Source organism: Equus quagga, chromosome 13 (assembly GCF_021613505.1).
Source record: "Equus quagga isolate Etosha38 chromosome 13, UCLA_HA_Equagga_1.0, whole genome shotgun sequence".
NCBI lineage: Eukaryota > Metazoa > Chordata > Mammalia > Perissodactyla > Equidae > Equus > Equus quagga.
In genome coordinates this window covers 19242678-19266893 of record NC_060279.1, presented here as the reverse complement: position 1 = coordinate 19266893, position 24216 = coordinate 19242678, and the positions used below count along the sequence as shown (strand labels likewise).

The 24216-nt window shown below is 37.3% G+C and overlaps 1 protein-coding gene across 9 annotated transcripts in view; it reads right to left on the bottom strand.

Annotated features, from left to right (window-relative positions):
- Window positions 1–877: 877 nt before the first annotated feature.
- The window catches only part of SWT1 (SWT1 RNA endoribonuclease homolog), a 102717-nt gene continuing 79378 nt past the window's right edge, over window positions 878–24216 (bottom strand). For 6 of the 9 annotated variants that reach the window (XM_046680701.1, XM_046680698.1, XM_046680700.1 and 3 more), the window contains 3 exons: window positions 17623–17689; window positions 14309–14373; window positions 879–4317 (listed from right to left, as the gene is read on the bottom strand). In XM_046680701.1, the coding sequence (XP_046536657.1) occupies window positions 4188–4317; window positions 14309–14373; window positions 17623–17689 (262 nt within the window). In that variant the 3' untranslated portion in view covers window positions 879–4187. Of the gene's footprint in view, window positions 4318–6018; window positions 6097–14308; window positions 14374–17622; window positions 17690–24216 lie in introns of all 9 variants that reach the window. The other 3 variants (XR_006891430.1, XM_046680704.1, XM_046680705.1) reach the window with 3 other exon arrangements.

Sequence of the window (24216 nt, the reverse complement as noted above, 5' to 3'; positions counted from 1 at the left end):
TAAGTCTCACTATTAGGAGCTTCATCCTGTATAGGGGGTTGAAAAAGGGTGAGATGCAAAAGCTCATTAAGCTGAGTATATATAGGGTTGATATCTTGTGGAAACATGAGAATCTAAAAAGCGCATGTGTCTGAATAGATGGCTACACATTTGCTCAGAATGAGCCAAGGGAGCAATACAATTTTAGCCTGAAAAAAAGCACACGATACCAAACTTGAATGAATGAAAGAAATGAATGAGAAAATGAAACTTACAAGATGAACCGAACTGTCCAGCGAGTTAAGAATAACAGTTGCTATATTAAAAGTTGGAATACACCTACCAAATATAACTAGTTGTCTAATCAGTTAACAGGGCTAGCTATCCATTAAGGCTACTCCCAAATCATGATAAGCTCTACCCTCTGCATTAAGCAAGTGTTTTGTCTTTATCTTAACCAAAAGTGCTAACAAGTCTTTAAAGGTACAGGCTTGAAAGAAAACAGAATTTGTGTCCAGAACTCTCAAAACTCAGTAAAACAATGCAATTTTAAAATAAGCAAAAGATTTGAACAAGACACTTCAGAAAATATAAATGGATTCTAATAATATGGAAATATACTCACTATATAAATCATTAGGAAAATATAAAAAGCAAAATGACATACATTTATTAAAACAGTAATACCTAATTCTGGTTAGGATGCAGAGCAAGTGGATCTGATACACTGGATGTGTATCAACCCTATGCATACCCAAATCGCTGGAGGAATCACAAAACTGGAAGGTCACTTTGGAAAAACAATTTGGCAGTTTCTTATAAAGTTAAATACCCTGTGACACAGCCCACTCCTAGGTATTTATCCAAGTGAAATGAAAACATGTTCACACACCTGTATGTAAATATAGCAGCTTTATTCATAATCACCAAAAACAAATCGACTCAAATATCCTTCCAACTGGTGAATGGATAGATTGGTGCATTCATATAATGGAATACTACTAAGGAATAAAAACAATGAAGTACTGATAAAACAACATGGATGGATCTCATCGAGGGCTAAGTGAGAAGCCAGCCTCAAACGCCTCCATTTATATATCATTCTGGAAAAGAACTACAGGGATAGCAGACACACCAACGGCTTCCGGAGGCGAGGATGGGTGTTGACTACAAAGGGGCACAAAGGAATTTTGAGGAGCGATGGAACTCATCTTGATTGTGTTGGTGATTATGTGGTTGTGTTTGACAAAACTCAGAACTGTACACTTAAAAAGGAGAAAGGTTGTCTCTTCTAGCTTAACCGAAAGGAGACCAAACTTTTAAAAGGAAAAGGCTTAGAAAGGAAAGGGGCTGGGACACGTACCTCACTAGAAATTACATCAGGGAACCGTTCATTACCACTGGCTGTACAAGGGTTATGTACTGAGCTAAGGTAGTTTAGCCCATAACCATTAGTCTGTACGACAGAGTTGCAGAGGCTGAGAAAAGATTAGAACTCAAAGAATAGGATGTTGAAATTGGTTTGTAGTTAGGAACACTGAGCCACGCTAGTTGCTGAGATTTGGGTGTCTACCGCCTCACCTTCCATTACCATAACTGGTAATTCTGCTCAAGCTCATGGAGCTGAGTTATTTTCACAGGAGTGGGTTTTATTGGCAAAATAGCTAAAAAGCCACCAACTGGAATGGGGCTTGCCTGCCAATCCAATCTAAATCAGAAAAGGGCTGTGGATGGCATCACTTCCTGAGTGGAAGATGTATTTGATTATTCAATAGTGAGATATATTCCCTCTAAGAAGACATCCTGACTCGCTAGGGAGCTGAAGAGGGCTCTAATGGATGGATGGGCTGGGGAGGGGGAGTTGTTGAAAGTCAGCGGTATGAACAATATGACCTAGGCTCTGAAGGTAGACCATGACACCATCTAAATAAACCTGGATCAACCCTGAAAGAGTGAAAGGACTTCCGTTCTCCCTTAAGGTCATGGTCAAAAGATCAAGGGAACAGCTTCAGGTTTGACTTGTGTCCCCCGTCTCATGTGACAAAGACCACGATAGGATAGTGAAGTTAACCCATCTGTGAAGTTGTAATCATGCAGTTCCAATTGCCTGCTGCAAGTCCTAACAGGAGACCCCGTGGGGCACCACAGACCCCTGTTCTTTAGCCAGCTTTTCTTTGGCCCAGAATGCTGGAAGAGGGGGGCTGCTCCAAACGAGAGGACCCTCTCTGATCTCTCAGGAGGGAAATGGACTATCTTTTGTAAAAGTAAGTAGGAAAAGGCTAGTGTAAATTGGTGCCGGAACTTTGCTGGAATAATCCTCATGGACGCCTCTCATGAAGTTATCATCAGCTCCTCACTAAGGCAAGGCCAAGGGCATTATGTAGAGAACCCCTGGTGTGACTTTCCCCATCAGGCACTTCTGGTTCATGGCATACTTATGGTGGTTTCTGCCCAAAATATAATAGCTATACATTGACGAATGGAGATTTTAAAACTTGTTTCTCTTTTAAGGATCTGATATTTTTCCATCAAAACAAATGTATGTTCTGCAAGGTGGGGCTTAGGATCCTTATGTCAGCTGAGTGACTCCAATCCACAGGGGGGACCCAGAAAAGAAGGAGTAGAGGGTGAGGGGAAAGGGACCCCTCAACTCCTGCATTGGACCGTTAGAAAAAAAGTATAAAATTAATAAAGCTTAAGATCAGAAAAGACGACAATAAAGAAGGGAGAGAAACCCCTGACATTTCAAAGGAAGAAAATTTTAAAAGAATGTTTCTAAATTAAAAAATAAGACTAGAAAGAAGAAAAACATCTCCATATATCAATATAAAATGAAAAAAATTTAAGAAAGGTTGAAATAATTGACAAATTAATGCACAAAGTAAAAGCCATATAGACTAAGATAAAATTAAAATCCACGTGCCTAAGAGTGAAATATGTAGAGATATGCACGCGATAGGAGTGACAAGAAATTTCCTAAAAAGCATAACCTGTATTAAAAAGGGTGGTAACAAAGCAGAGCCCAAACCCAGTAATTACAACTAGAAGCAGGTGAGGGATAAGGAGCTGAAAAAAAGTTCTTTTGGTGGGGGAGGGGATGCTTTTTTGGCTCCTCAAGGAAGAAAGGGAAAGAGGCAGACACGCCCCGGCGGCATCTTCTTCCACCCAGGCTCATACCTCTGATGGCACTTTGAGCCCCAGGTGGAGGCGGCTTCCTCTGCAAACAGCTCAGTGGGTCCTCCCCACACCGCAGTGAGCATCGGAGCAGCTTCTCTCATTGGAGAGGGCCACTTATATAATCATACCTGTACACAGTTCAGAAACACAATTTGGAAGTAAAGTGAAAAGCAAAATCTTACTAAAAATAATTTATTGCTTTTTTTAAAAAAAATAAGCATTTATAATAGAATACCAAATTAGATTTAATCTAATGTATTAACAAAAGCATAATATACTCTAGTAAACAAGGATTTCTAAATTACTGTGTAACTAAATAAGGAATAAGTCAAACTCTTGGTTTAGCTAGGGGCAACAGCAGTCACTGCCACCTATCCCATAAATCCATGTTGCTTCACATTTAAGAGAAACTCAGCCTTGGGGTCTCCTTGCTCCTCTCATGAGAAATGCACTGAAAAGTGACGAGCCCAGGGAGGAGGACAAGAGGTTATATAGCAAGTTGGAGCTGAAGACAAAATGCTACAATCATTACCTCGGGGAAGTGGAAGGCATGTGTGTGATGTTTACCAGGTCTGCATGGAAGACTGTGATCATAAAACAGCCCAGGGTAAGATTTCGTTTGTAGAATGTGATTAATCATGGTTACATCCTAATTCTTTCTTGGGGTTTGGAAGTGTCTCTGGTCCTGTACACATATTTAGGGTTGACAGAGATGCTACTGGTGTGCCCTGGGCTTTCCTCAAATGCCACAATGGCTCCTGCCCTACGATTACCAACAAGACAGCTCTCCTATCCTTAGACATACTGGCTCAGTATCAGCAGCAGAGGTAGGGAGGTATTGTCAACTTCAGATGAGTTGGGTCCACAGTTTATCCCACAGTGGATGCATTAGGCTTTTTGGAACTTCACTGAGATTGTCAGTGTAGGCAGTCACCTTTTTGGACCTGTGAGACATTTCTTACAAGTCTCTTGGGTTTGGCTCAAAAGGTTGAAAGCTGCTCTGTTGTTCTTTTAAGTTACAAATCAGCACTTTAAGTCCTATAGTTGAGCATGTCTTCACACCATCCCCTGTTTTTGGCCTCCATATAGACAGATGCATTGCACTGCTGCATGGTACGTTCCATCTCAACCAGCTGGCGGCATCCGATGGTTAACTTTTCCCTAGAGCATAAAGAAATATTACATCACTGGAGGACATCCCATCAGATAAATGACAAAATCTTAATACAACAGGATTAACACTGGGATTTGAAATACATTCTTTGATATTTGAGAGAGAAAATATCAAGAGTTTGGGTTTCTTAGCAAAGACAAAACAACATGGCAGGATAAGCACTTAGTAGCACAGATTCTCAGACAGCCAACATGGAGAAGATCTTGGTACAATTCCTAGAATTCAGGAATGAGGGTTCCCGTGGAGACCTGCTGCCAAAAAGCAAAGTTGGATGCTTAAAAATAGTCCTCTGTATGGTCTCTGAACACTTCTCCCAGCAGGAGATAGGCTGATGTTAAGTTGTTCTAATCCAAGGGGCAAGCAACACCGTGGAGCAGGTCGCACGTTTTTGTCTTACTGGGCTTGGGAGTTAAAGAACAGGTGGACTGAAGGATACTAAGAGGATGAACCTCCTGACATGCACAGACGCTGAGAGGGAACAGGACAGAGCTTCAACTCTTTAAAGGAATTCCTGAGATAAGGTACCTAGCAGTTAACAAATGAATATTAGCTAATAACTCTAACGCAAAGGTGGGGAAGTAGGGAGTAATGCCTAATACACGCCAAGTCTACTCAACAATTTTACCTAAGACGAAGCCTCACTGGGCTCTCAAAAGCTGACATGAGGCCTACAAACTGGGATCTGTAAGTCATCAGTCAGAGCACTAATCCACTATACCTGGTGTCTAGAGTCCAAATCTCATGGAAGCCTATTTAAATCTACTGGGAGATGGTCTACAAGTTCACAAAGAATACTCAGCATTTAGTTCTGTATCTGGCACATTAGATGTTCGAGAAAGGACAGTTCTTTTTATTATGCAAGTTACTGTTACTACTACTTCAGCTTCTAAGATTGCTCCAAGCCATCTCCATGGTGTTGGGAGGACCACCAGCTATCTCTCGCCACTGCCTACCTGCCCATGGATCCCTTGATGTAGGGTACAAAGGAAAAAGAAGTCAACCGTAACTTAGGGAATAGCATGAGAGGTAGCAGTGACAGCAAAAGTAAATACACCATATTTTGAGCAGCCTCACTTCCTGAAGATGTGTGGTTTCTCTGAGGCTGATTAAAATCTGACTTTTGGCTTTGTGTTCACTCTAGTCCTGTCTCCTATATTTAGAGTGTGTTAAATTAGTGTTATGTTGCTGCCATTTCTTCACAACTACTCAGAAAATGATTTTTGGAAGACCCTAAGAGACCCAACACAGGAGAGATGTAAATGTTTTCTTATAGACTTAAAAATGAAACAAACAAAAACGGCAGGCCCTATTCCTGTTATTTATTCCACATGAGAAAAAAACTCCTTTGGTAACTAGACTTTGAATCTATTTCTGAGTCTTTTCTTTTCCTTCTTCCTTTCCTTTTTTCTCCTCTCACAGTTAAGGGGTGAGCTCTCTCTCTCCTTTGCATCCTAGTGGCATTTGGTTTCACACAAATAAGTGTGAATCAGCATTCTGACAATGGATTATCACCTAGAGATTTTGTTTCCTCCAGCAAGTTGTCATTGCTGACTGAGGAAAGCATGGGGTGTTTTTCATCATGTGTGTTTGGTCTACACTGGATTATGATGACAGGAATTCTTGAGTTCCTTTTCTCCACAGCTTGTATGTAGAATGGCAGAGTATTAGCTGTGGGGGCACCTTCACACCTTCGCCTGCCGTTCCGCAGCATCTCCAGTGGGTCGTCTCACCTTGGCTTTCACCTCTTGATGATGGGACAGTTACAACTGTAAGACATAGCCCATTACAGATTTTGATATCACTTAACTGTTAGAAAGTTCTTCCTTTACATTAGGCCTAAAAAAACCCCATCTATCTGACCTGAGTCTGCCTAAATTAAAACAAAAAGTTGTTCTCCCTTTTTCTCCCAGTACAAATATTTCATGTCTCTTACAATGATCTTATTTCTCTTTTCCAAGTAAACAATCTCAACTCCAAATCCTTTCTGGAACAAAGGGCAAGACTGGAGGTTGCTTCTAGCTCTGTAATTTTATATTGCTCATGAAATTTCTGCAAAACTGCCACTGTTTCTCTAAATTGTCCTATTATGGGTATTAAACTTGCTTTGACCAAATCTCAGATAGGTCAAAACAACAGGAAATTTGATCAGATCAATTAAAAAATAATTCCACTGGTTATTTGATTCATTTCCATGGCTAATTTTGTCAAAATGGCATGGTAGTAGTGAATTTAAGTGACCTGATTCCAATATTTCATGAAGTTTTTCCAAAATCCTTTCCAGGTACAAGAAAAAAATCTAAAATGGATATTTGTTTTACAACTCTCTGAACTTTTCTATATATTTGCAATGTGTATCCAAGATGAAAGAAAAATGGAATACAATGTAATGCAAATATAAAAACAGTATATAATAGCTAATATCATAATCAATGGTGAAAGACTGAAAGCTTTTCTTCTAAAATCAGGAACAAGACAAGGATGCCCATGTTTACCACTGCTATCCAATATTGCCCTGCAAGTTCTAGCCAGAGCAATTAGGCATGAAAAAGAAATAATAGGCAAATGAATTGTAAACAAAGAAGTAAAATTATTTCCATAGATCCTAAAGCCCACAAAATAACTGTCAGAGCTAATCCACTAATTCAGCCAAGCTGCAACATAAAAGATCAACAGAAAAAAATCAGTTACATCTCTATACACTACCAATGAACAATTCAAAAAGAAAATGAAAACAATTCCATTTACAATAGCATGAAAAAGATGAAAATACTTAGGAATAAATTTAAAGAGGCAGAAGACTTGCAAACTAAAAATTAGAAAACAATGCCAAAAGAAATTAAAGACCTAAATTAGTGGCATCCCATGTTCATGGATTGGAAAACTTAATACAATAACAATACTCCCCAAACTCAATGCAATCCCTATCAAAATCCTAACAATCTTTTTTGCAGAAATGGAAAAGCCGATCCTAAAATTCACATAGAATTAAAAGGGATCTCAAATCTTGAAAAAATTGTTAGAGGACCCACACTTCTTAATTTTGAAAAGTTATTATAAAGCAACTTTAATCAAAACAGTGTGGTACTGGCATAAAGACAGAAATACAGACTGATGGAACAGAATTGAAAGTCCAGAAATAAACCTTCACATCTATGGTCAACTGATTTTTGACAAGGGTGTCAAGACCATTCAATGAGGAAAGAATAGTCTCTTCAAAAAATGGTGCTAGGACAACTTGATATCTACATGCAAATGAACGAGGTTGGATTCCTACCTCACACCATATACAAAAATTAACTCAAGATGATCAATGATCTAACTGTAAGAGCTAAAACTATAAAACTCTGAAAAAACCATTAGGGTAAATCTTTATGACCTTAGTTTTGGCAATGGATTGTTAGATATGACAGCAAAAGCCCAAGCAACACAAGAAAAAACACATAAATTGGACGTTATCAAAATTAAAAACTTTTGTGCATCAGATACTATCAAGAAAAAGAGAATTTATAGAAAGAGAAGAATATTTGCAAATTATGTATTTGATAAAGCTCGAATATCCAGAACATATAACATGTCAAGCTGCCAGATGTCAAGGTGGCGGATAAGGACTACAAGCCAAACTGAAAGCAACAGTCAAGACTTCATTCATTTACTGTGACACTGCAGCAAGAGGCAACATGAAAGGTGCCAGTTCCCTACTGCTCCATTTTTCCCCATGGACTGGAACCAGACAAGGGTCATACGACACATAGTGCAGATAGGGGACATCATCTCACTGCTCAGGAGCCCTGAACTAAGGCTCCTGCCTCTTCCTGGACCCAGGGGGCCAGGTGTCTTAGTCCATTCAAGCTGCTATAACAAATTAGCACAGAATGGGTGGCCTATAAACAACAGAAATTTCTCACAGTTCTTTAGGCTCAGAAGTCCAAGATCAAGGTGCCAGCATGGTCACATTCTGGTGAGGGCCCTCTTTTATAATAGTATTAATCCCATTCATAGGGCTCCACCCTCATGACCTAATCACTGCCTAAAGGCCCCACCGTCTAAGACCATCACACTGGGCAATAGGGTTTCAACATACGAATTTTGGGGGGATGCAAACATTCAGACCACAGCAAAGGAGAAGAGCTAGGAATAGAAAAGTATTGAGTCAAAGTGGAGAATAATACCTCAGCCAAGACCTCCAAAAAGAGGTCTCAGCAGAGGTGGCTGGGAGGTGCCTCAGCTGAAGCCCCCAGTAAGGAGGCCTCCCAGTGGAGTTACCTGGGCTAGGAATGCGATACACATGTGAGCATGGCTGTCCAGGGGCAGGGGGACTGAGCATTGCCTGCAACTCCCTACAGAAGACTACAACACACTGTGTACCGAATCTGGTGTGGGGAAGGCAGCTTCCCCCACTGGAGCCTCCAGATAAAGCCTTAGGATTGCCTATGGGCAGGTCTGAAAGATGACAAATAGGATTTTGGCCTAGAGCCAAAGTCCTCGTAAAGAACTCTCATAATTCAACAACAGAAAGAAAAACAACCCAATTAAAAATGGGCAAAAGACTTGAACAGACAGTTCTCCAAAGAAGGCAAATGAATGGCTAACAAGCACATGAAAAGTTCAACATCATTAGTAATTAGGGGAAGACGAATCAAAATTACAATGGGATAAAATTGTACACTCATTAGGATAGCTATAATCCAAAGAATGGAAAATAACAAATGTCATAGAGGATGTGGAGAAACTGGAAACCTCATATATTGCTGCTGGAAAGGCAAAATAGTACAGCTGCTGTGGAAGACAGGCAGTTCCTCAAAAAGTTAAACAGTAAAATTACTATCTGATCCAGGAATCCACTGTTAGGTATACACCCCCCCCCCCCCAAAACTGAAAGAATTCAAACAAAAACTTGTACACAAATAGCAACACTATTCGCAATAGCCAAAAAGTGGAAACAACCCAAATGTCCATCAACAGATGAAGAGATAAACAAAATGTGGTATATACATACAATGGAATATTACTCAGCCATAAAAAGGAAGGAAGTACTGATACATGCTACAGTGTAGATGAACCTCAAAAACATCATGCTAAGTGAAAGAAACAAGACACAAAAGATCATACATTACATGATTCTATTTATATGAAACATTCAGAACAGATAAATCCATAGAGACAGAAAGCAGATTAGTGGTCGCCAGAGTCTAGGGGGAGGGGAGAATGGAGAGTGACTGCTTAATGGATACGGAATTTCCTACTGGGGTGATGGAAATGTCTTGGAACTAGACAGAGGTGATGGTTGCACAACAGGGTGGATGCCCTAAATGCCAATGAATTGCACACTTTAAAATAGTTAGTTGTTAATTTTATGTTATGCAAATATTTCCTAAACAAAAAAAAAATACATTTATTTTGTAATATCTTCTATCACAAATTATGAAGTCAAAATGATGTTATCTGATATAAAGCAGAAACATCCAAGGTCTAAATTTGGTTTTTAGATTATTTTTCTCTAAGGCCTTTTTCTGTCCAAGGCTTCTTGGACAGACCAGGTCTCAAACTTGAGCGTGCCCTACAGGGATTGTTAAAAAACAGATTGCTGGGCCCAACCCCCAGACTTCCCAATTCAGAAGGTCTGGGGAAGAGCCTTAAGAGTTTGCGTTTCTTGCAAATTCCCAGGTGATGTTGCCACTGAGGTCCAGGAACACACTTGAGAGAATCTCAGTTCTAACGCAATCTAGAAGATACTACCATGGAGCTGATTCCTGGGTCAGAAAGCAGTAATTTCTGAAAGCACTTGCCATAAGGAAAAGCAAGCAGCCCCTGCTACAGACGCCGTCTTAGGCAGTGTATTATTTGGATATGCCACATACTTGATGAGGCTGATGTCACAAACTAGTTTGCTTTTTGTATAGAAAAAATGACCTTAGAGACTTGTCTCACAAACACGCCAGAACACTCTGTCCAGAACTTACAGGGCAAACAAAGTTAATTAAATACTGCTCCTAAATTATTTCTCAGATATATAGAAGATACCACATGAGATATATGTCTGGTTATCTGTTTGATAATCTCATTAATTTACCATCCTGGGTTTTCTGAGCAAACTCCTTACCGGCTCAGGGTAAGCAGCGCTCACGCCTCACTGACAAGAGCAAAGTCTACAAACTAGAGGACAGAACACTCACTGACCTACAGATACGAACACCCGATTCTCCTGTGTCACAGAATTCAGCTTTCCAGCAAAGCTCCCTTCAACATGAAACCTTAATTCCGTGCTTTATCAGAACCCATAAACAGTTCTTGGTTTTGCGCTACTTAATTACCTCCCTATTGCAACAAATACGGTGTTGGGCACATCAACAGCCTCCTCCTGCACAACTAACACTGTATAAATAAAAAGCAAAGATCAGCAAATTCAGACAATTCAAGTAATTGTCTTCCTTAACATTCCCAAAGGGGATCAGCTACATGCAAGTTAAACCATTCTTCTGTTTTCATCTCTGAGTCACAGGAAAACGCTGCCACTTTTTATCGGCTGCACTCAGCCCTATGTCTAGGATGACCCACTGAAACCTCTCTCCTTTGGCAGCTTATGTGAAAATCGTGAGCTGCGGAGTACACCAGAGGCTACTATGGGAGATACTGTTCTCTATAAATATAGCAAATAACTTCCAAACAAACAACGGGGTAACAAATCTAAAAGCTATTAATCGAAAGCTTGCTCAACAGCAATTGCAGTTTTTATTTTTTTTTGTTATGTATTTTTTTGAGGAAGATTAGCCCTGAGCTAACATCTGCTGCCAATCCTCCTCTTTTTGCTGAGGAAGACTGGCCCTGAGCTAACATCTGTGCCCATCTTCCTCTACTTTATATATGTAGGATGCCTGCCACAGCGTGGCTTGACAAGCAGTGCGTAGGTCCACATATGGGACCCGAACCAGCGAACCCCGGGCTGCTGAAGGGGAATGTGTGAACTTAACCACTGTACCACCAGGCCAGCTCCACCAATAACAGTTTTTAAATGCATTCAAGGTATTAGATATATTTGATTTCTCTTAAAATCATCTTTTTGGGTATAAGAGGGAGCTTATTAATTAATATCATAGTTCAAATCCCTGGCATAGTAAGTGGAAAGAAAATAAGAGAAAAACAGGGGCAACTACTTTAACTTTGAACATTCAACTTTGACCCCTGTACTCCACCCCACCCCCAAAAAATCCTCCCAACTATTCCAAGGTAGCAGAAGTCAAAATAATTTTACACATCTCACTGGAACCATCTAGCAAGGGGACTCTGCCCTCCAAGTTATCTACAGTGGGCTTCCTACCTTCAAAAATATGACTAAGGTTGGAAAACATTATATTTTTGACACAAATCTCAAGTACATGAACCTCTGAATGTGGATTATCTGTAAAGATCTGTGAATAAGAGTAAGACTGATTGACAGTCTGAAGATGAGGGTAAAAAAATCATTTTCACCCCCAGCTACAACAGATTATGCATGCCCATCGGCTTCCTATTTTCTTGGAAAAGTTATTTTAATCTAATGAGTGAGTGAACTTTCTTAGCTCTGCTACTTAGTAACACGTGTGTATGATTATCAATCCTTGAGTCTCGACATCATAAATAAATTTATCAATCTGGAGTCTTTTTGGGGTTTTTTGTTGTTGTTCTTTTGTGAGGAAGATTGTCCCTGAGCTAACATCTGTGCCAATCTTCCTCTATTTTTTGAAGGTGGGATGCCGCTACAGCATGGCTTGATGAGCGGTGTGTAGCTCCTCACCCAGGATCCAAACCCACGAACCCTGGGCTGCCAAAGTGGAAGGTGTGGACTCAACCACTGCACCACCAGGGCAGCCCCTATCTAGCGTTTCATAGTAGAAGCACCTTGATGGCTAACTTTGTCGCTGTGCCTGCTCATAAAATTTTGTAGCCACACAGGTATATGTGGAAGTTATAAACAGCAAATAAACTGTGGTTTAGTGGTACAGTGGCATATTACACAGCAGTGAAAATACAGCCAGTTCTGCTACAGTGCTTGCTTTGAATACACAAATCTGTTCCACTGCCACTGATACGTTAAGGAACACTTTGAACACAACACAAATTTTACATTTTCTTATACACAATTTCAGCAGTGAGAAACCCTAGGTGAACAGAGAAAACTGCGCCCAGCTGCTGAGGAATACACAAAGCACACACAAGCACACACTTTAAATCTGAACCAGCTACCTCAGCGTTCTGTTTAGGAGCCACATCCATTCACATGTGATATCACAACCTTACACCCAACTTCAGATAACCCTCCTTCTATCACATCACACTAACCCACAAGCTGCAACCCTTCCAGTGACCACTTCTACAAGCAAACTGCAGCTCTTTTTCAAGGTAAGGGGTCAGATTTATTATAGCACTTACGTATTTATCACCCATTTAATGTGTAAAACTGTGATACCATTTTGATTTGGTTCCCATCTTTTTTTAATGTGTCTCATTAAGTTTTTGCATAATGTGCCCCAACCAGATTTTTCCCATGAGCCCAGTGGCTTTTACTGCATGATTCTGCACAGTGCAGTGATGAGATTTAGGATATTTAGTAGGTCATGTTGTAATAGAATCAACTGTAAACCGACTACTGTCCTATGCATCAACATGGATGAATCTCAACGTTGAGTTAAAAAAGAATATTGGGGCATGGTATGGGACCGGAGGGCAAGACTGAAAGGGTTCAACTGATCTTTGCTCCTCACGAATCTGTGTGCCTGGGCCCCAGATTGGAGGGCTTCACAGCTATACCCTATGTATACAAGAATCACTAAGCCCTCTTTTTGTTATGTCTGAATGCTAAAAATTAGATTTTTAAATAATGAATATATATAGTGTGATATCATTAAGTTCAAAAACAGATGAAATCAACCAACATATTTTTATTGACACATAATGTGTAGTAAAACCATGAAGATAAGGATGAGAATTACAAACACAAAATCCCTAGGGAGGGGATGGAAGGGGAGACGTAAATAGGGATGGGTAAAGGTCTATTTTGTCAACTGAATGGCAGGCATATGAGTTTTCGTTATACCAGTTGTTATTCAAAACATGGCCTGGGTAATGTAAGACTCTTTCAAAGTGTCTGAGAGGTCAAAGCTATTTTTATAATAAGACTAAGATATGATTTGCCTTTTGCATTCTCATTCTTGCAAGAGTGTACAATAGTTTTCCAGTGATACATGACATGTGATTATCGAAACAAACTAAATGAAAAAGCAGCTGTGAGAACCCAGCTGTCTTCTATTTTCTCTTTTCTTTATTATTATTATTAAATTTTTTTTGGTGAGGAAGACAGTCTCTGAGCTAACATCTGTGCCAATTTTTCTATTTTGTATGTGGGACACCGCCACAGCATGGCTTGATGAGTGGTGTGTAGGTCCATGCCTGGGATCCGAACCCGTGAACCCCGGGCCACCGAAGCAGAGCACACGAACTTAATCACACACTACTAGGCTACCCTCCCACCATCTTCTACTAAGCCAGACAGTAAGAGATTTGCAAAAATGTACAATGCCACTCTTGTCAGTAATATTTTTTGTTTGGGAAAAAAATCTTTTCATAATTATATGTTACTTAACATGTAATTAATTAGCTGTTGTTAATTTTAAATGAATAAATATTTTTAAGTTTCTCAATTCTAATTTCTAATACAGTAAATATAGATAGATATGACCCTCATAAACAAAAGTTCTTTAGAGTCTTCAATAATTTTTTAAAATATAAAGGAGTCTTGAGGCCAAAATATTTGAGAACCACTTTAAACCTTACACCTGAACACACACGATTCTTTTGTATGTGTGAAATATTTCATACTAGTAGAGGTAAAAAAATCATCGTGCAGTGAAGACATAAAAATAAGCTTTCAGTGCCACCATCAAGTGGTGCTCTATATGGTCAAAGCTTGTTAGGATGATACATCTATATGCAGACATGACTCACCGATACTCAGTCTGTGAAACACAGTCATAAAGTTCCTGGGCAGTAAATCTGACATTTTTATTTACCTGAAAAGAATCAAGACATAGTTACTAAAAATGCATATTAAATCAAATGAGTGGTAGGAGCACAGTTAGTGTGGCCCATATTCTGAGAGAGCAGAATGTCAAGTTTCCAGTTTTTGCATAAAAAGGACTAAAGAGTAACAATTAGAAGTTCAGTGACCATAATGCTAACACCAAACTACCCGGAAAAATATTAGTCTATTGTTACGACCTAATCTGTTCTCAGAAACAGAAGAAGTGAGATGGGCCTGGGGTTAGTGGGAATCTCAACAAAGCAGATAATCACTTTGCAGATCAAATGGACAGAAAAAACCATGTACTCCACGAAATACTAAATTCTACTCCTACTGGCTCTTATCAACAGATTCATGCTTCAATTAACCTAGCCTTTTAAAAGATTTCTAATGCACATACTCAATATTTATTTTCTAGGAAAAGTAAATAAGTAAATAAACTGTAAAAAATAAAAATTTAAAATAACTCTATAATTAAAGGACTGGCGTAGATTTGGGGTCATATAGGTAGACTATTGTAGCAGAACCAGCCACATCTTGTTTATATCCTGAACATCAGAAATAATTCAAGTTGAAAGAAAAAGAAAAGTATTCAACTCTAACAACATTTCAATACTATGGCTGACCCTTCCAAAAGTTATTACTGAATAACCTTCACTTTCATTTAAATACTAAGGTTCTAAACTATGTGGAAAGGTCTCTTTGGGAAAAAGTTTGATTTATGGACATTTTCTAAAGAAATGTATTTTTCAGACTACCAAGGTCTGAGTAATTAAACTAATATGTTGAAGGTCATAAATATGAGAATTCAGAGATATCCTTTACTACTGTAAATATAAAAGTCCTTCATCATACGATAGCTAGTCGTGGCACACACATGGAGGAACCGGGAAGGACTCCTGTATTCCTTGAGGCCTACTACTGATTTAGTTACATTCTACTTATGTGTGGGGAAGACTGGAAATTGGTTGAAGAAAATTCATTTTATCAGATTTCTCAACAAACAGCATAGTGCCTAAATTTTCAGAAATACTGAATTAGTGAACGGAAAAGAAATGAGACTATCCTCTCTTCAATTAACTGTTAAAAATATTTAAAGTAGTATTAGCCAGTATGCATTTTTTGGTGGGGAAAAATGTCCCTACTCTGAGTTAATTAATACTACTTTAAAGATTCATATCATGAAAATCTTATAATAGAGTTTAGGGTATTTCTTTTTCTTTTTCTTTCTTTTTTTAACAGAGCCAGGATGTGACCCCAGTTGAGTCTAACTTGAGGCCATGCTCTTTTTTTTTTTTTTTTTAAGATTGGCACCTGAGCTAACAACTCTTGCCAATCTTCGTTTTTTCCCCCCTGCTTTTTCTCCCCAAATACCCCCAGTACACAGTTGTATATTTTAGTTGTGGGTCCTTCTAGTTGTGGCATATGGGATGCCACCTCAGCATGGCCTGATGAGCTGGGCCATGTCTGTGCCCAGGATCTCAACCAGCAAAACCCTGGGCCGCTGAAGCGGAGCACGCAAACTTAACCACTCGGCCTCAGGGCCGGCCCCCAGGGTATTTCTTATTTGCAAAAGTTCCATGAGCTTCTTCAGTACTTTCAAAAGAAATTCACCATATTTGTGTAGAAAAAGTTTCATTCACTGAAGTTTAAAAATATAACATTTTTAACGCATATAATCCTAAATTTTTGCTTAAAATTGGGATTATATATTTATGTACAATGTTATTTAATTATATATAATATTTAACATTAGATTTAATGATTATATGGAATTGATATATAATTTATCATAATTAATTTTTTAGGTACCCTACTATTTTTATTAAAAGAATAAAAGATACTTACCCCAGAACACAGCTGGGGTATTAGGGTGACGTGGCTTCAGATCACCGTAGACGACTTACAAAGTAGGCAGTTAATTTACTAATAATGTAGGAAAACTGAGGCACAAATTCATGATACATCACAGATTCTAGCTTGAAATATCTTGTTTCATCATATTAATTAATTTTGATATAAGACATTTTTAATTACTCATATTGGGACATTTTAAATTACCCTGTTAAATATCATTTCCATGCTCAAGTACACAATTTTAACTCCAGGGAACAAATAGCTAAAAGATGCCTTTGTCAGTAAACGTTAGAGCTGGGACTATAAAGTGGATTGTGGAATTGGTGTCATTAATTTTTAGTTGTACTATTCACAATGAATGCCAAATATTAGAAATGGCTATATTACTTTTAATTCTTAAAAAGTGAAGAACAAAAGGCAAAGGTTAAGTACAAAAATACCTATAATTTATCTACTGGTGTTATTCATATTTTACAGATGAAGAAACTGGAACCAAGAGAATTAATAACTCTTCTAAGAGCATACGGTTAATACATGGCAGAACCAACATTTGAATATGGGCAGTTTGACCTGAGAATCTGTGTTCTTAGTCACTAAGTTCTTCATGTAACAAAAATAAAGAGCTAACTAGGAATAAAAATGAAGAAATATATTTAAAGGAGTTTGACTGCATAAGAAATGTGAGACCTTTAGAGCATTTTAAAATTAAACACACACACACACACCCCACACTTCAAAAGAAAGAATATAGGGGAACATGGGCAAAGAGCCTTAGGCAAACAGAAACTGAAGATCAACAGAATACTTTCCTTGCCTCAGCAACGATGAGGAGGCATGAAAGTTAATTTACAAAATATTCTGGAGGCTCACCACAAACTCTAACTCCAGAGTCTACGCTGCCGCTGTAGAGGAAACTAAATTATAGCTTTCCTTCTCAGTAATCAGTGGTTATCAAGCAGAGTTGGTTCTACTTCCCTAGGGGCCATGCGAGTGCGTGAGTTGGGTGGGGTGTTAGAATATTTTTGGTTGTCACAATAACTGGGGGAGCTGCTGGCATTTAATATCTGAGGAGCAAGGACATTAAACATCCTGGAACGTTCCACACAATGAAGAAATGACCTGTCCAAAATGCCAACAGCACCCCCATGAGAAGCAATTCTGTGTTGGAGAAAGTGTATTCTTACAGGACTCTACTGTATGTTTTTACTTAGAGAACGAAAGGAAAAACTGAATGTCACTGGCAAACTTCTGTGGCATTCAAGAATTTAAAGCAAGTATCAATTAAACCACATTCCATTACGTTTTAGAACTCTACCATGTTTGTTTATATTAAGATGTTTATGGTGGAAATATGATAAATATTTAAAAATATTTCTCATACCTCATACTTGATTAGGAAGTTATAGAGGGTCTCGATATCTTGATAATTACTGTTGGGGGCCAAAATCCTAAACAAAAAAATGAAATAAAAACAAAGGAATGGGAATGAATGATTTAAGAAGAAACATTTCCTCAACTTTTCCTCAAAAACATATTCATATTATGAGAGATAACTTATTGTATAACAAGCTTATTAAAATGTTTACAACCTTTCTTGGTTTTTATTTACTAATTAAAATTACAAAACCATGAGCTAATTCAACAAAGATCAATTTATTAAAATATTTTTGCTTATTTATATTAATAACTTACATCATTAATCAACAACCATAAGCATTCTTATGTGAAATTAGGGTTCACAGTTTTAAGTTACAATGATACAGATTTCCCAAAAAGTGGATAGAAATGTGGACTGCATGTACACTTCTTATCTTTTAAGCTGCAGATAAAGCTTGAAGATTTCCCACACAAATGTTCAACGAAGTCAAACGGACAACTGATTAACTATCAGACACATAGAAAGAAATCCTAATACAAGATTTTGTGGCTAAATTCAAACACTGTTTGAACTATCAGCCTAGCACTCTATGAAAAAGCATAATAATCAGACTATGTCAATTGCTGGAAACAACGATTCATAAAAATAACAATGGAAAATAACACGTAAATAAAAATATAAATATACAAATTAAAAAACATAAAAATAAATGAAAACAAGGAAGAAATAAAAATAAAGAAGGAAATATTTCTCTTTCTAGCATTAAAGTATTAATTTTCATTTTCTTATAATAAGTATTTTTTAATCCTTTCAAGATGAAGAATTTTTTTCTTTTGAAAAAAGAAAAAGAAAAGGAAAGCAGTCCTTTCATTATGGTACTGTGGTTATGAGCAACATCTGCCTGGGCTTCTAGCTGTGTGACCTTGGGTGAGTTCTATGTGATGTGTTTTCCTTATCTGTTAAATGAGGATGGTTATCATCCTGATTTCATAGGATTATTACAAGAATTAAACGAGTTACTACAAGGAAAGTCTTTATAACAGTGTCTGATATACAGCAAGCACTATATATGTAGGTATCTCAACTATAATAGTAACAATAACATCTATTATCATCATCTGATAGTTTCCAGCCACAGAATAAGTGCCTGATGATCTAACTAATGAGAAGTTAAGCCACCCCAATTAATTCTTAACTTGCAAGTACCTTTTCATGACAACAGTGTCTCTAGGTCCCCACCTCCTTGCCAATCGCCTGAAACTGTCAGACTTTAGAGCTAACTGATCTCAAAAACCTTATCAGATCTTTGAACTCTATGGCCTTTATTAGATTTGTGGGAGAGCTTTTGTAAATCATTTTTCAGGATATAGACGAATTTTTAACGGAGTCATGCTCCTTTGGGGGAGACATATCCAGAATATCTTTAAGAATATAGAAAAATCTGCCTAAGAATAGCAGATTCATGGAAGAAGGTTTTCTCCCAACAAGTAATTTTAAAATACAAATAATCTCTTAGCAACAACAACGAAAAAGACAGAGGATAATACATTGCGGAGGGTCCATGAGTAATTTGCTTAAAAAAATGAGAAAAAAGCTATCTAGATAAGTTAAACCACTCTTAGAAAGGCAATGTGAAAATACAGTGCATTCTAACTTTGCAACCTAGTGTAAACAAACTATCGGCAATGTGGAATAATTTACACCTATTCATTTTTATAGCTTTGGAAATAATCCAAACTGTCCATAAAAGAGGGTAAGGAAATTAGATGAAACAAGATGTTTTATATTAAGAGCCTTATAAATTCCAAGCTGATATCACAAAAGAAAGTACTTTACTAGTGAATAAAATGAACATTTCTCTGTCCTGAAATACTTTACAGAAAAACTGGTTTCAGGTGAATCAGTCATTTATCTATAGCAACAAGTCATATCCAAAGTAAGAAATAAAGAAAATAATTACATCATCTTAGTTTTCCAATTAGCCAAAAACTGAAAAATTTTTAAACTCCCAACCTGGTTTTATTTTCTAAAACAGTTTTACTAAGGTACAGTTTACTTACCATAAAATTCACTCATTTTAACAATTCAACGATTTTTAATAAATTTACAGAGCTGTACAATGATCACCACAATCCAATTTTAGAACATTTCTTTCACCTAAAAAAGATCCCTCTTGCCCATCTGCAGTCATTCTCTGTTCTCACCTCCAACCCCAGCTCCAGGCAACCACTAATCTACTCTGTCTCTGCAGAGGTGCCTTTTTGGACCACATTGTTTTCTCAGTCTGTAAGTTCTTTCCCTTTTTACATCACAAAAGCATAGCTGTAACTGTATATGATACTATATATAATACAGAGTCCAGTGATGAGGCAAATTCTAGTGGATAATGGCTAAACCTCACAATGTATCTGGTAAGTAAAAAAGCAAGATGCATACTAAAGATGCCGAAATCTGAACAAGAGACCCTTTATTCTCTCATTCAATAAATATTTGAGATCTATTATGAGCCAACCAGTGTTCCAGGCCCTGGGACACGTCAGTGAACAAAAAGACAAAGATTCATAGTAGACCAAAGCATCATAGTTCTAAGGAGCATACGAAAGGAAAAAATCCTGACCAAGCACAGAAAGATGATGAAGGAAAAGAAATATCTCATTCTTAGCCTTTTGACAGTCTCTTCTCCCCATTTATCAATTGCTACTTCTAAACAAACAAGTTTACAAGTTATTCCTGTGATGAAACACGGGAATTTTAACCTTCCAAGAAAGAAGTCATTTACTCCAAATGTAGATACTTGATTATTTGACAAAATATCATAGAATTATATTCTAATAAACAAAAGTTTATTGGTATCTCAGCAACATTCACAGATATATTACTGTTATAATCACAATAAAACTGTTATTTTTTAAAACTAGGATATACATTATAGGATTTGTTATAAAATTTGTTATTCTTATGAGGTAAACTTAGCTCCAAAGAGACTGGGCACTCTTTATTAAAATACACTCAATTTAGGGGTGAATTTAGACTTCATTACATCCTATGAACTCTGAGTTGATGAGAATGGAATGTGACCCAGTATAAAAAAATTGCCAACTTTTACTAACTAGAAGTACAGCCTGTTGAAAGTACACAAAAAATAAAATGGAGAAAAATGGTTTATGGACTTTCATGCCTTAGTAATTCCCCACACAGAAATTCTTGAGAGGTCAGCCTTTTCTATAGCTTTCTCATTTTTTTTCTTATACCAGTATGAAGACAAAAGACTCTTAGAATGAAAGTCCTAAAGTTACCCTTCAATGGCCACTTTTAAAAAGAATAATAGAAGAAGAATTAGCTCTTAGAGGAGAGGAAATGAAATACTTTTCAGAAAATGACCATTTTTTATTTATAAACATGTCCACATTTGTCCTTTCAAGAGAAATCATAACAATAAGTATTTATCAAATGTACTATTTTCCCAAATGTACATTACACTAAGAATATAAAAGAAAATTACAAACCATGGTTGCCTATCTTCAAGTTGTTTATAATCTTGAAATTTCACTTTACAATTTTGGAATCAGAATTGGGGAACAGACATCTGAAGAAGGATTTAATCTGCAGCTCATAGGTTATTCACAAACCAAGTCTGATCTGAATGCACTGTGGTTTCTTTCATAACAGCATCAGTGATAATACATAACGTCTTAGTGAACACAAAGTCTGATACTACTCTACATATATCATCTCCAACCCTTGAACATCATGAATTTAAATACGTGACCCTGACCAAGTTACCTCCTTCTCTGCACCCTAGCTCCTCAGCTGTGAAATAAGGAGAAAGTAGTATTTACTGTAGAGTGTTATATGAAGTAAATAAAATATCGAAAGCATTCAGCACAATGCCTGCCACATGTCAATAAATATGAGCTGTTATGAAAACCAGTTTTCAGATGTAGAAACCAAGGGTCAGAGTTGTGAAAACCTTGCACAAGATTACACAGAGTTGGGGGAGGTGTTCAAATCTCTGTTGGTTTGACTCTTGGAACCCATGCTTTTTCCACTAATAAAAAGCATCACCACCACCATACTCTTGCCTTTAACTGATTTTACAAACTCAAATGAAATAAAGTTCTTTTAAAACATTGAAAGAATTTTATATGTAAGCAAAAAACACTTTAATGTGCCTTTTATCAAATGCTTCTGGCAAACAATTTTGTGTATGTTCAAAGACTGAATCTTTGTAGTTGCTATATCTTTTTCAAAGCCACAAAGAAAGTTAGTAGCAGAACTAACACTCACTAGAAGTCCTGACTCTTAACCACAGAAGCACTTTGAGTTTTCTATTAATCTATGAGCAATTAGCATTAAGTAAGCAAGATATTCACCTGCATAAAGCAAAGTTTATTTCCATCTCATCCAACATTAGAGAAATATCAATAGATCTCTTTAAGAAAAAAGACTGTGCCACTCGACTCAAGAATGGGGAAAGGTCTAGAATATTCAAGTTTAATATCTAATTCTAGAAATTCAAATGAAGAGAGAGCATGTTCTTGGATATTGATAAATCACAATGTACATCCCACAGAACTGAATAAATTATGCTCCCTGCTGGCAAGACAAAGTTTTACATTAATATAATATTTAAACTAGTTTTGAGTGGGGCTGGCCCCATGGTGTAGTGGGTAAGTTCAGTGTACTCCACTTCAGTGGCTCGGGTTCATGGGTTCAGATCCCGGGGCATGGACCTACACCACCTGTCAGCCATGCTGTGGCGACAACCCACACACAGAGTGGAGGAAGACTGACATAGATGCTAACGCACGGCTAATTTTCCTGAGGAAAAAAATTAAAAATAAAATAGTTTTGAGAGTGTGAAAAAATTAAAGATGAATTTAAAAAGTAATTACATGGCTTATTTCACTTAGCATAATGTCCTCAGGGTTCATCCATGTTACAGTATATGTCAGAATTTCCTTCCTTTTTAAGGCTGAATAATATTCCATTGTATGTACATACCACATTTTGCTTATCCATTTATCCACTGATGGACACTGGGTTGCTTCCACATTTTACCTATTGTGAATAATGCTGCTATGAACATGAGTACACAAATATCTCTCTTGAGACTCTGTTTTCAATTCTTTTGTGTAAATACTTAGAGTAGTCCAAATCATAGAGACAGACAGTAGATTGGTGGCTGTGAGGGGTTGGGGGGGAGGGGGAAATGAGGAGTTACTGTTTAATGGGAATAGTTTCAGTTATACATGATGAAAAGAGTTATGGAGATGGGTGGTGGTGATGGTTGCAAAACATTATGAATATATTTAATACTACATTGCTAAATTTTTAAGAACACTTAAACATAGTAAAGACAGTAAATTTTATGTTATGTGTATTTACCACAATAAAAACAGTGGATAGGGTCCAGCCCAGTGGTGCAGCTGTTAAGTTCGTGCACTCCACTTCAGCAGCCCAGGGTTCACTAGTTCAGATCCTGGGCGAGTACCTACACTGCTTATCAAGCTATGCTGTGGCAGGCGTCCCACACAGAAAATAGAGGAAGATGGGTACAGATGCTAGCTCAGGGCCAGTCTTCCTCAGTCAGCAAAAAGAGGAGGATTGGTGGCGGATGTTAGCTCAGGGCTAATCCTCCTCCTCCTCAAAAAAAAACTGGATAAAACAGTAATCACATGGAGTGAAAATGTTTGTTTACAGCATCATTTTACAAGCTCTTTTACATTCTCTAAAGCTAAGAACTGACTCAAGACTTAAATGTTATTATGAAGTAATATTACATCATTATTGAGAATAATATCATTTATTCAGCAGCTACTTAGTGCCAGGGACTGAAAAAATGCTATCTCCTTTAATCTCTGCAATTTAGTAAAGCAACTATTATAAACTCTATTTTATAGATTAGGAAACAAATAGAAAAAGGTTAATTAACCTATCCCAGTGACAGAGTGGGTCAACAGAGGAACCAGGAATCAACTTCAGCTCATTCTGATCCTCCAAGCTCTGTTCTTCTCATTTTAATACAGTGCCATGCCAGGAAAATATTATTAAACTGGGTTTTGCTGATGATGAATTTAAGTTGTATTACTGGTAAACTGGGTAAAACTTTATCAAATCGACAATAAGGAAACACTCACCAGGAAAAAAGTCTTGGATCTTAGAGTGTTGGTTTTTTTTTTTTTTTTGGTCATTTATTACAAGTAAAATTAAAATCATGTTTCTTTAGTTAATTTGATGAAATCAGCTACACAAATGGGAGATAACCATCATCCCCAGATTTTGAAAGAACACCATATATAATTAAAAATGGTAAGAAATAAAATTAAATAATTTAAACAAAATAAACGTTATTTTATGTTCCTGTTTTCCCTTCACAGACAAGGAACTTTGCAAGCTGATTATAGTAATTTGATATAGGTATTAAATATATAAACTTTTGAGTAGTTTGGACAAAATTAATAATTAAAATTTGCTCAATTCAGAATACTGAAAATCTTTTCTTTTAAGATGTTGGTGGGAACAAGGAGAGTTTATAGGTAATTTTATTGAAATTGAAATTTAATTACAAAAGCAATTCTATAGAAGGGAAATATT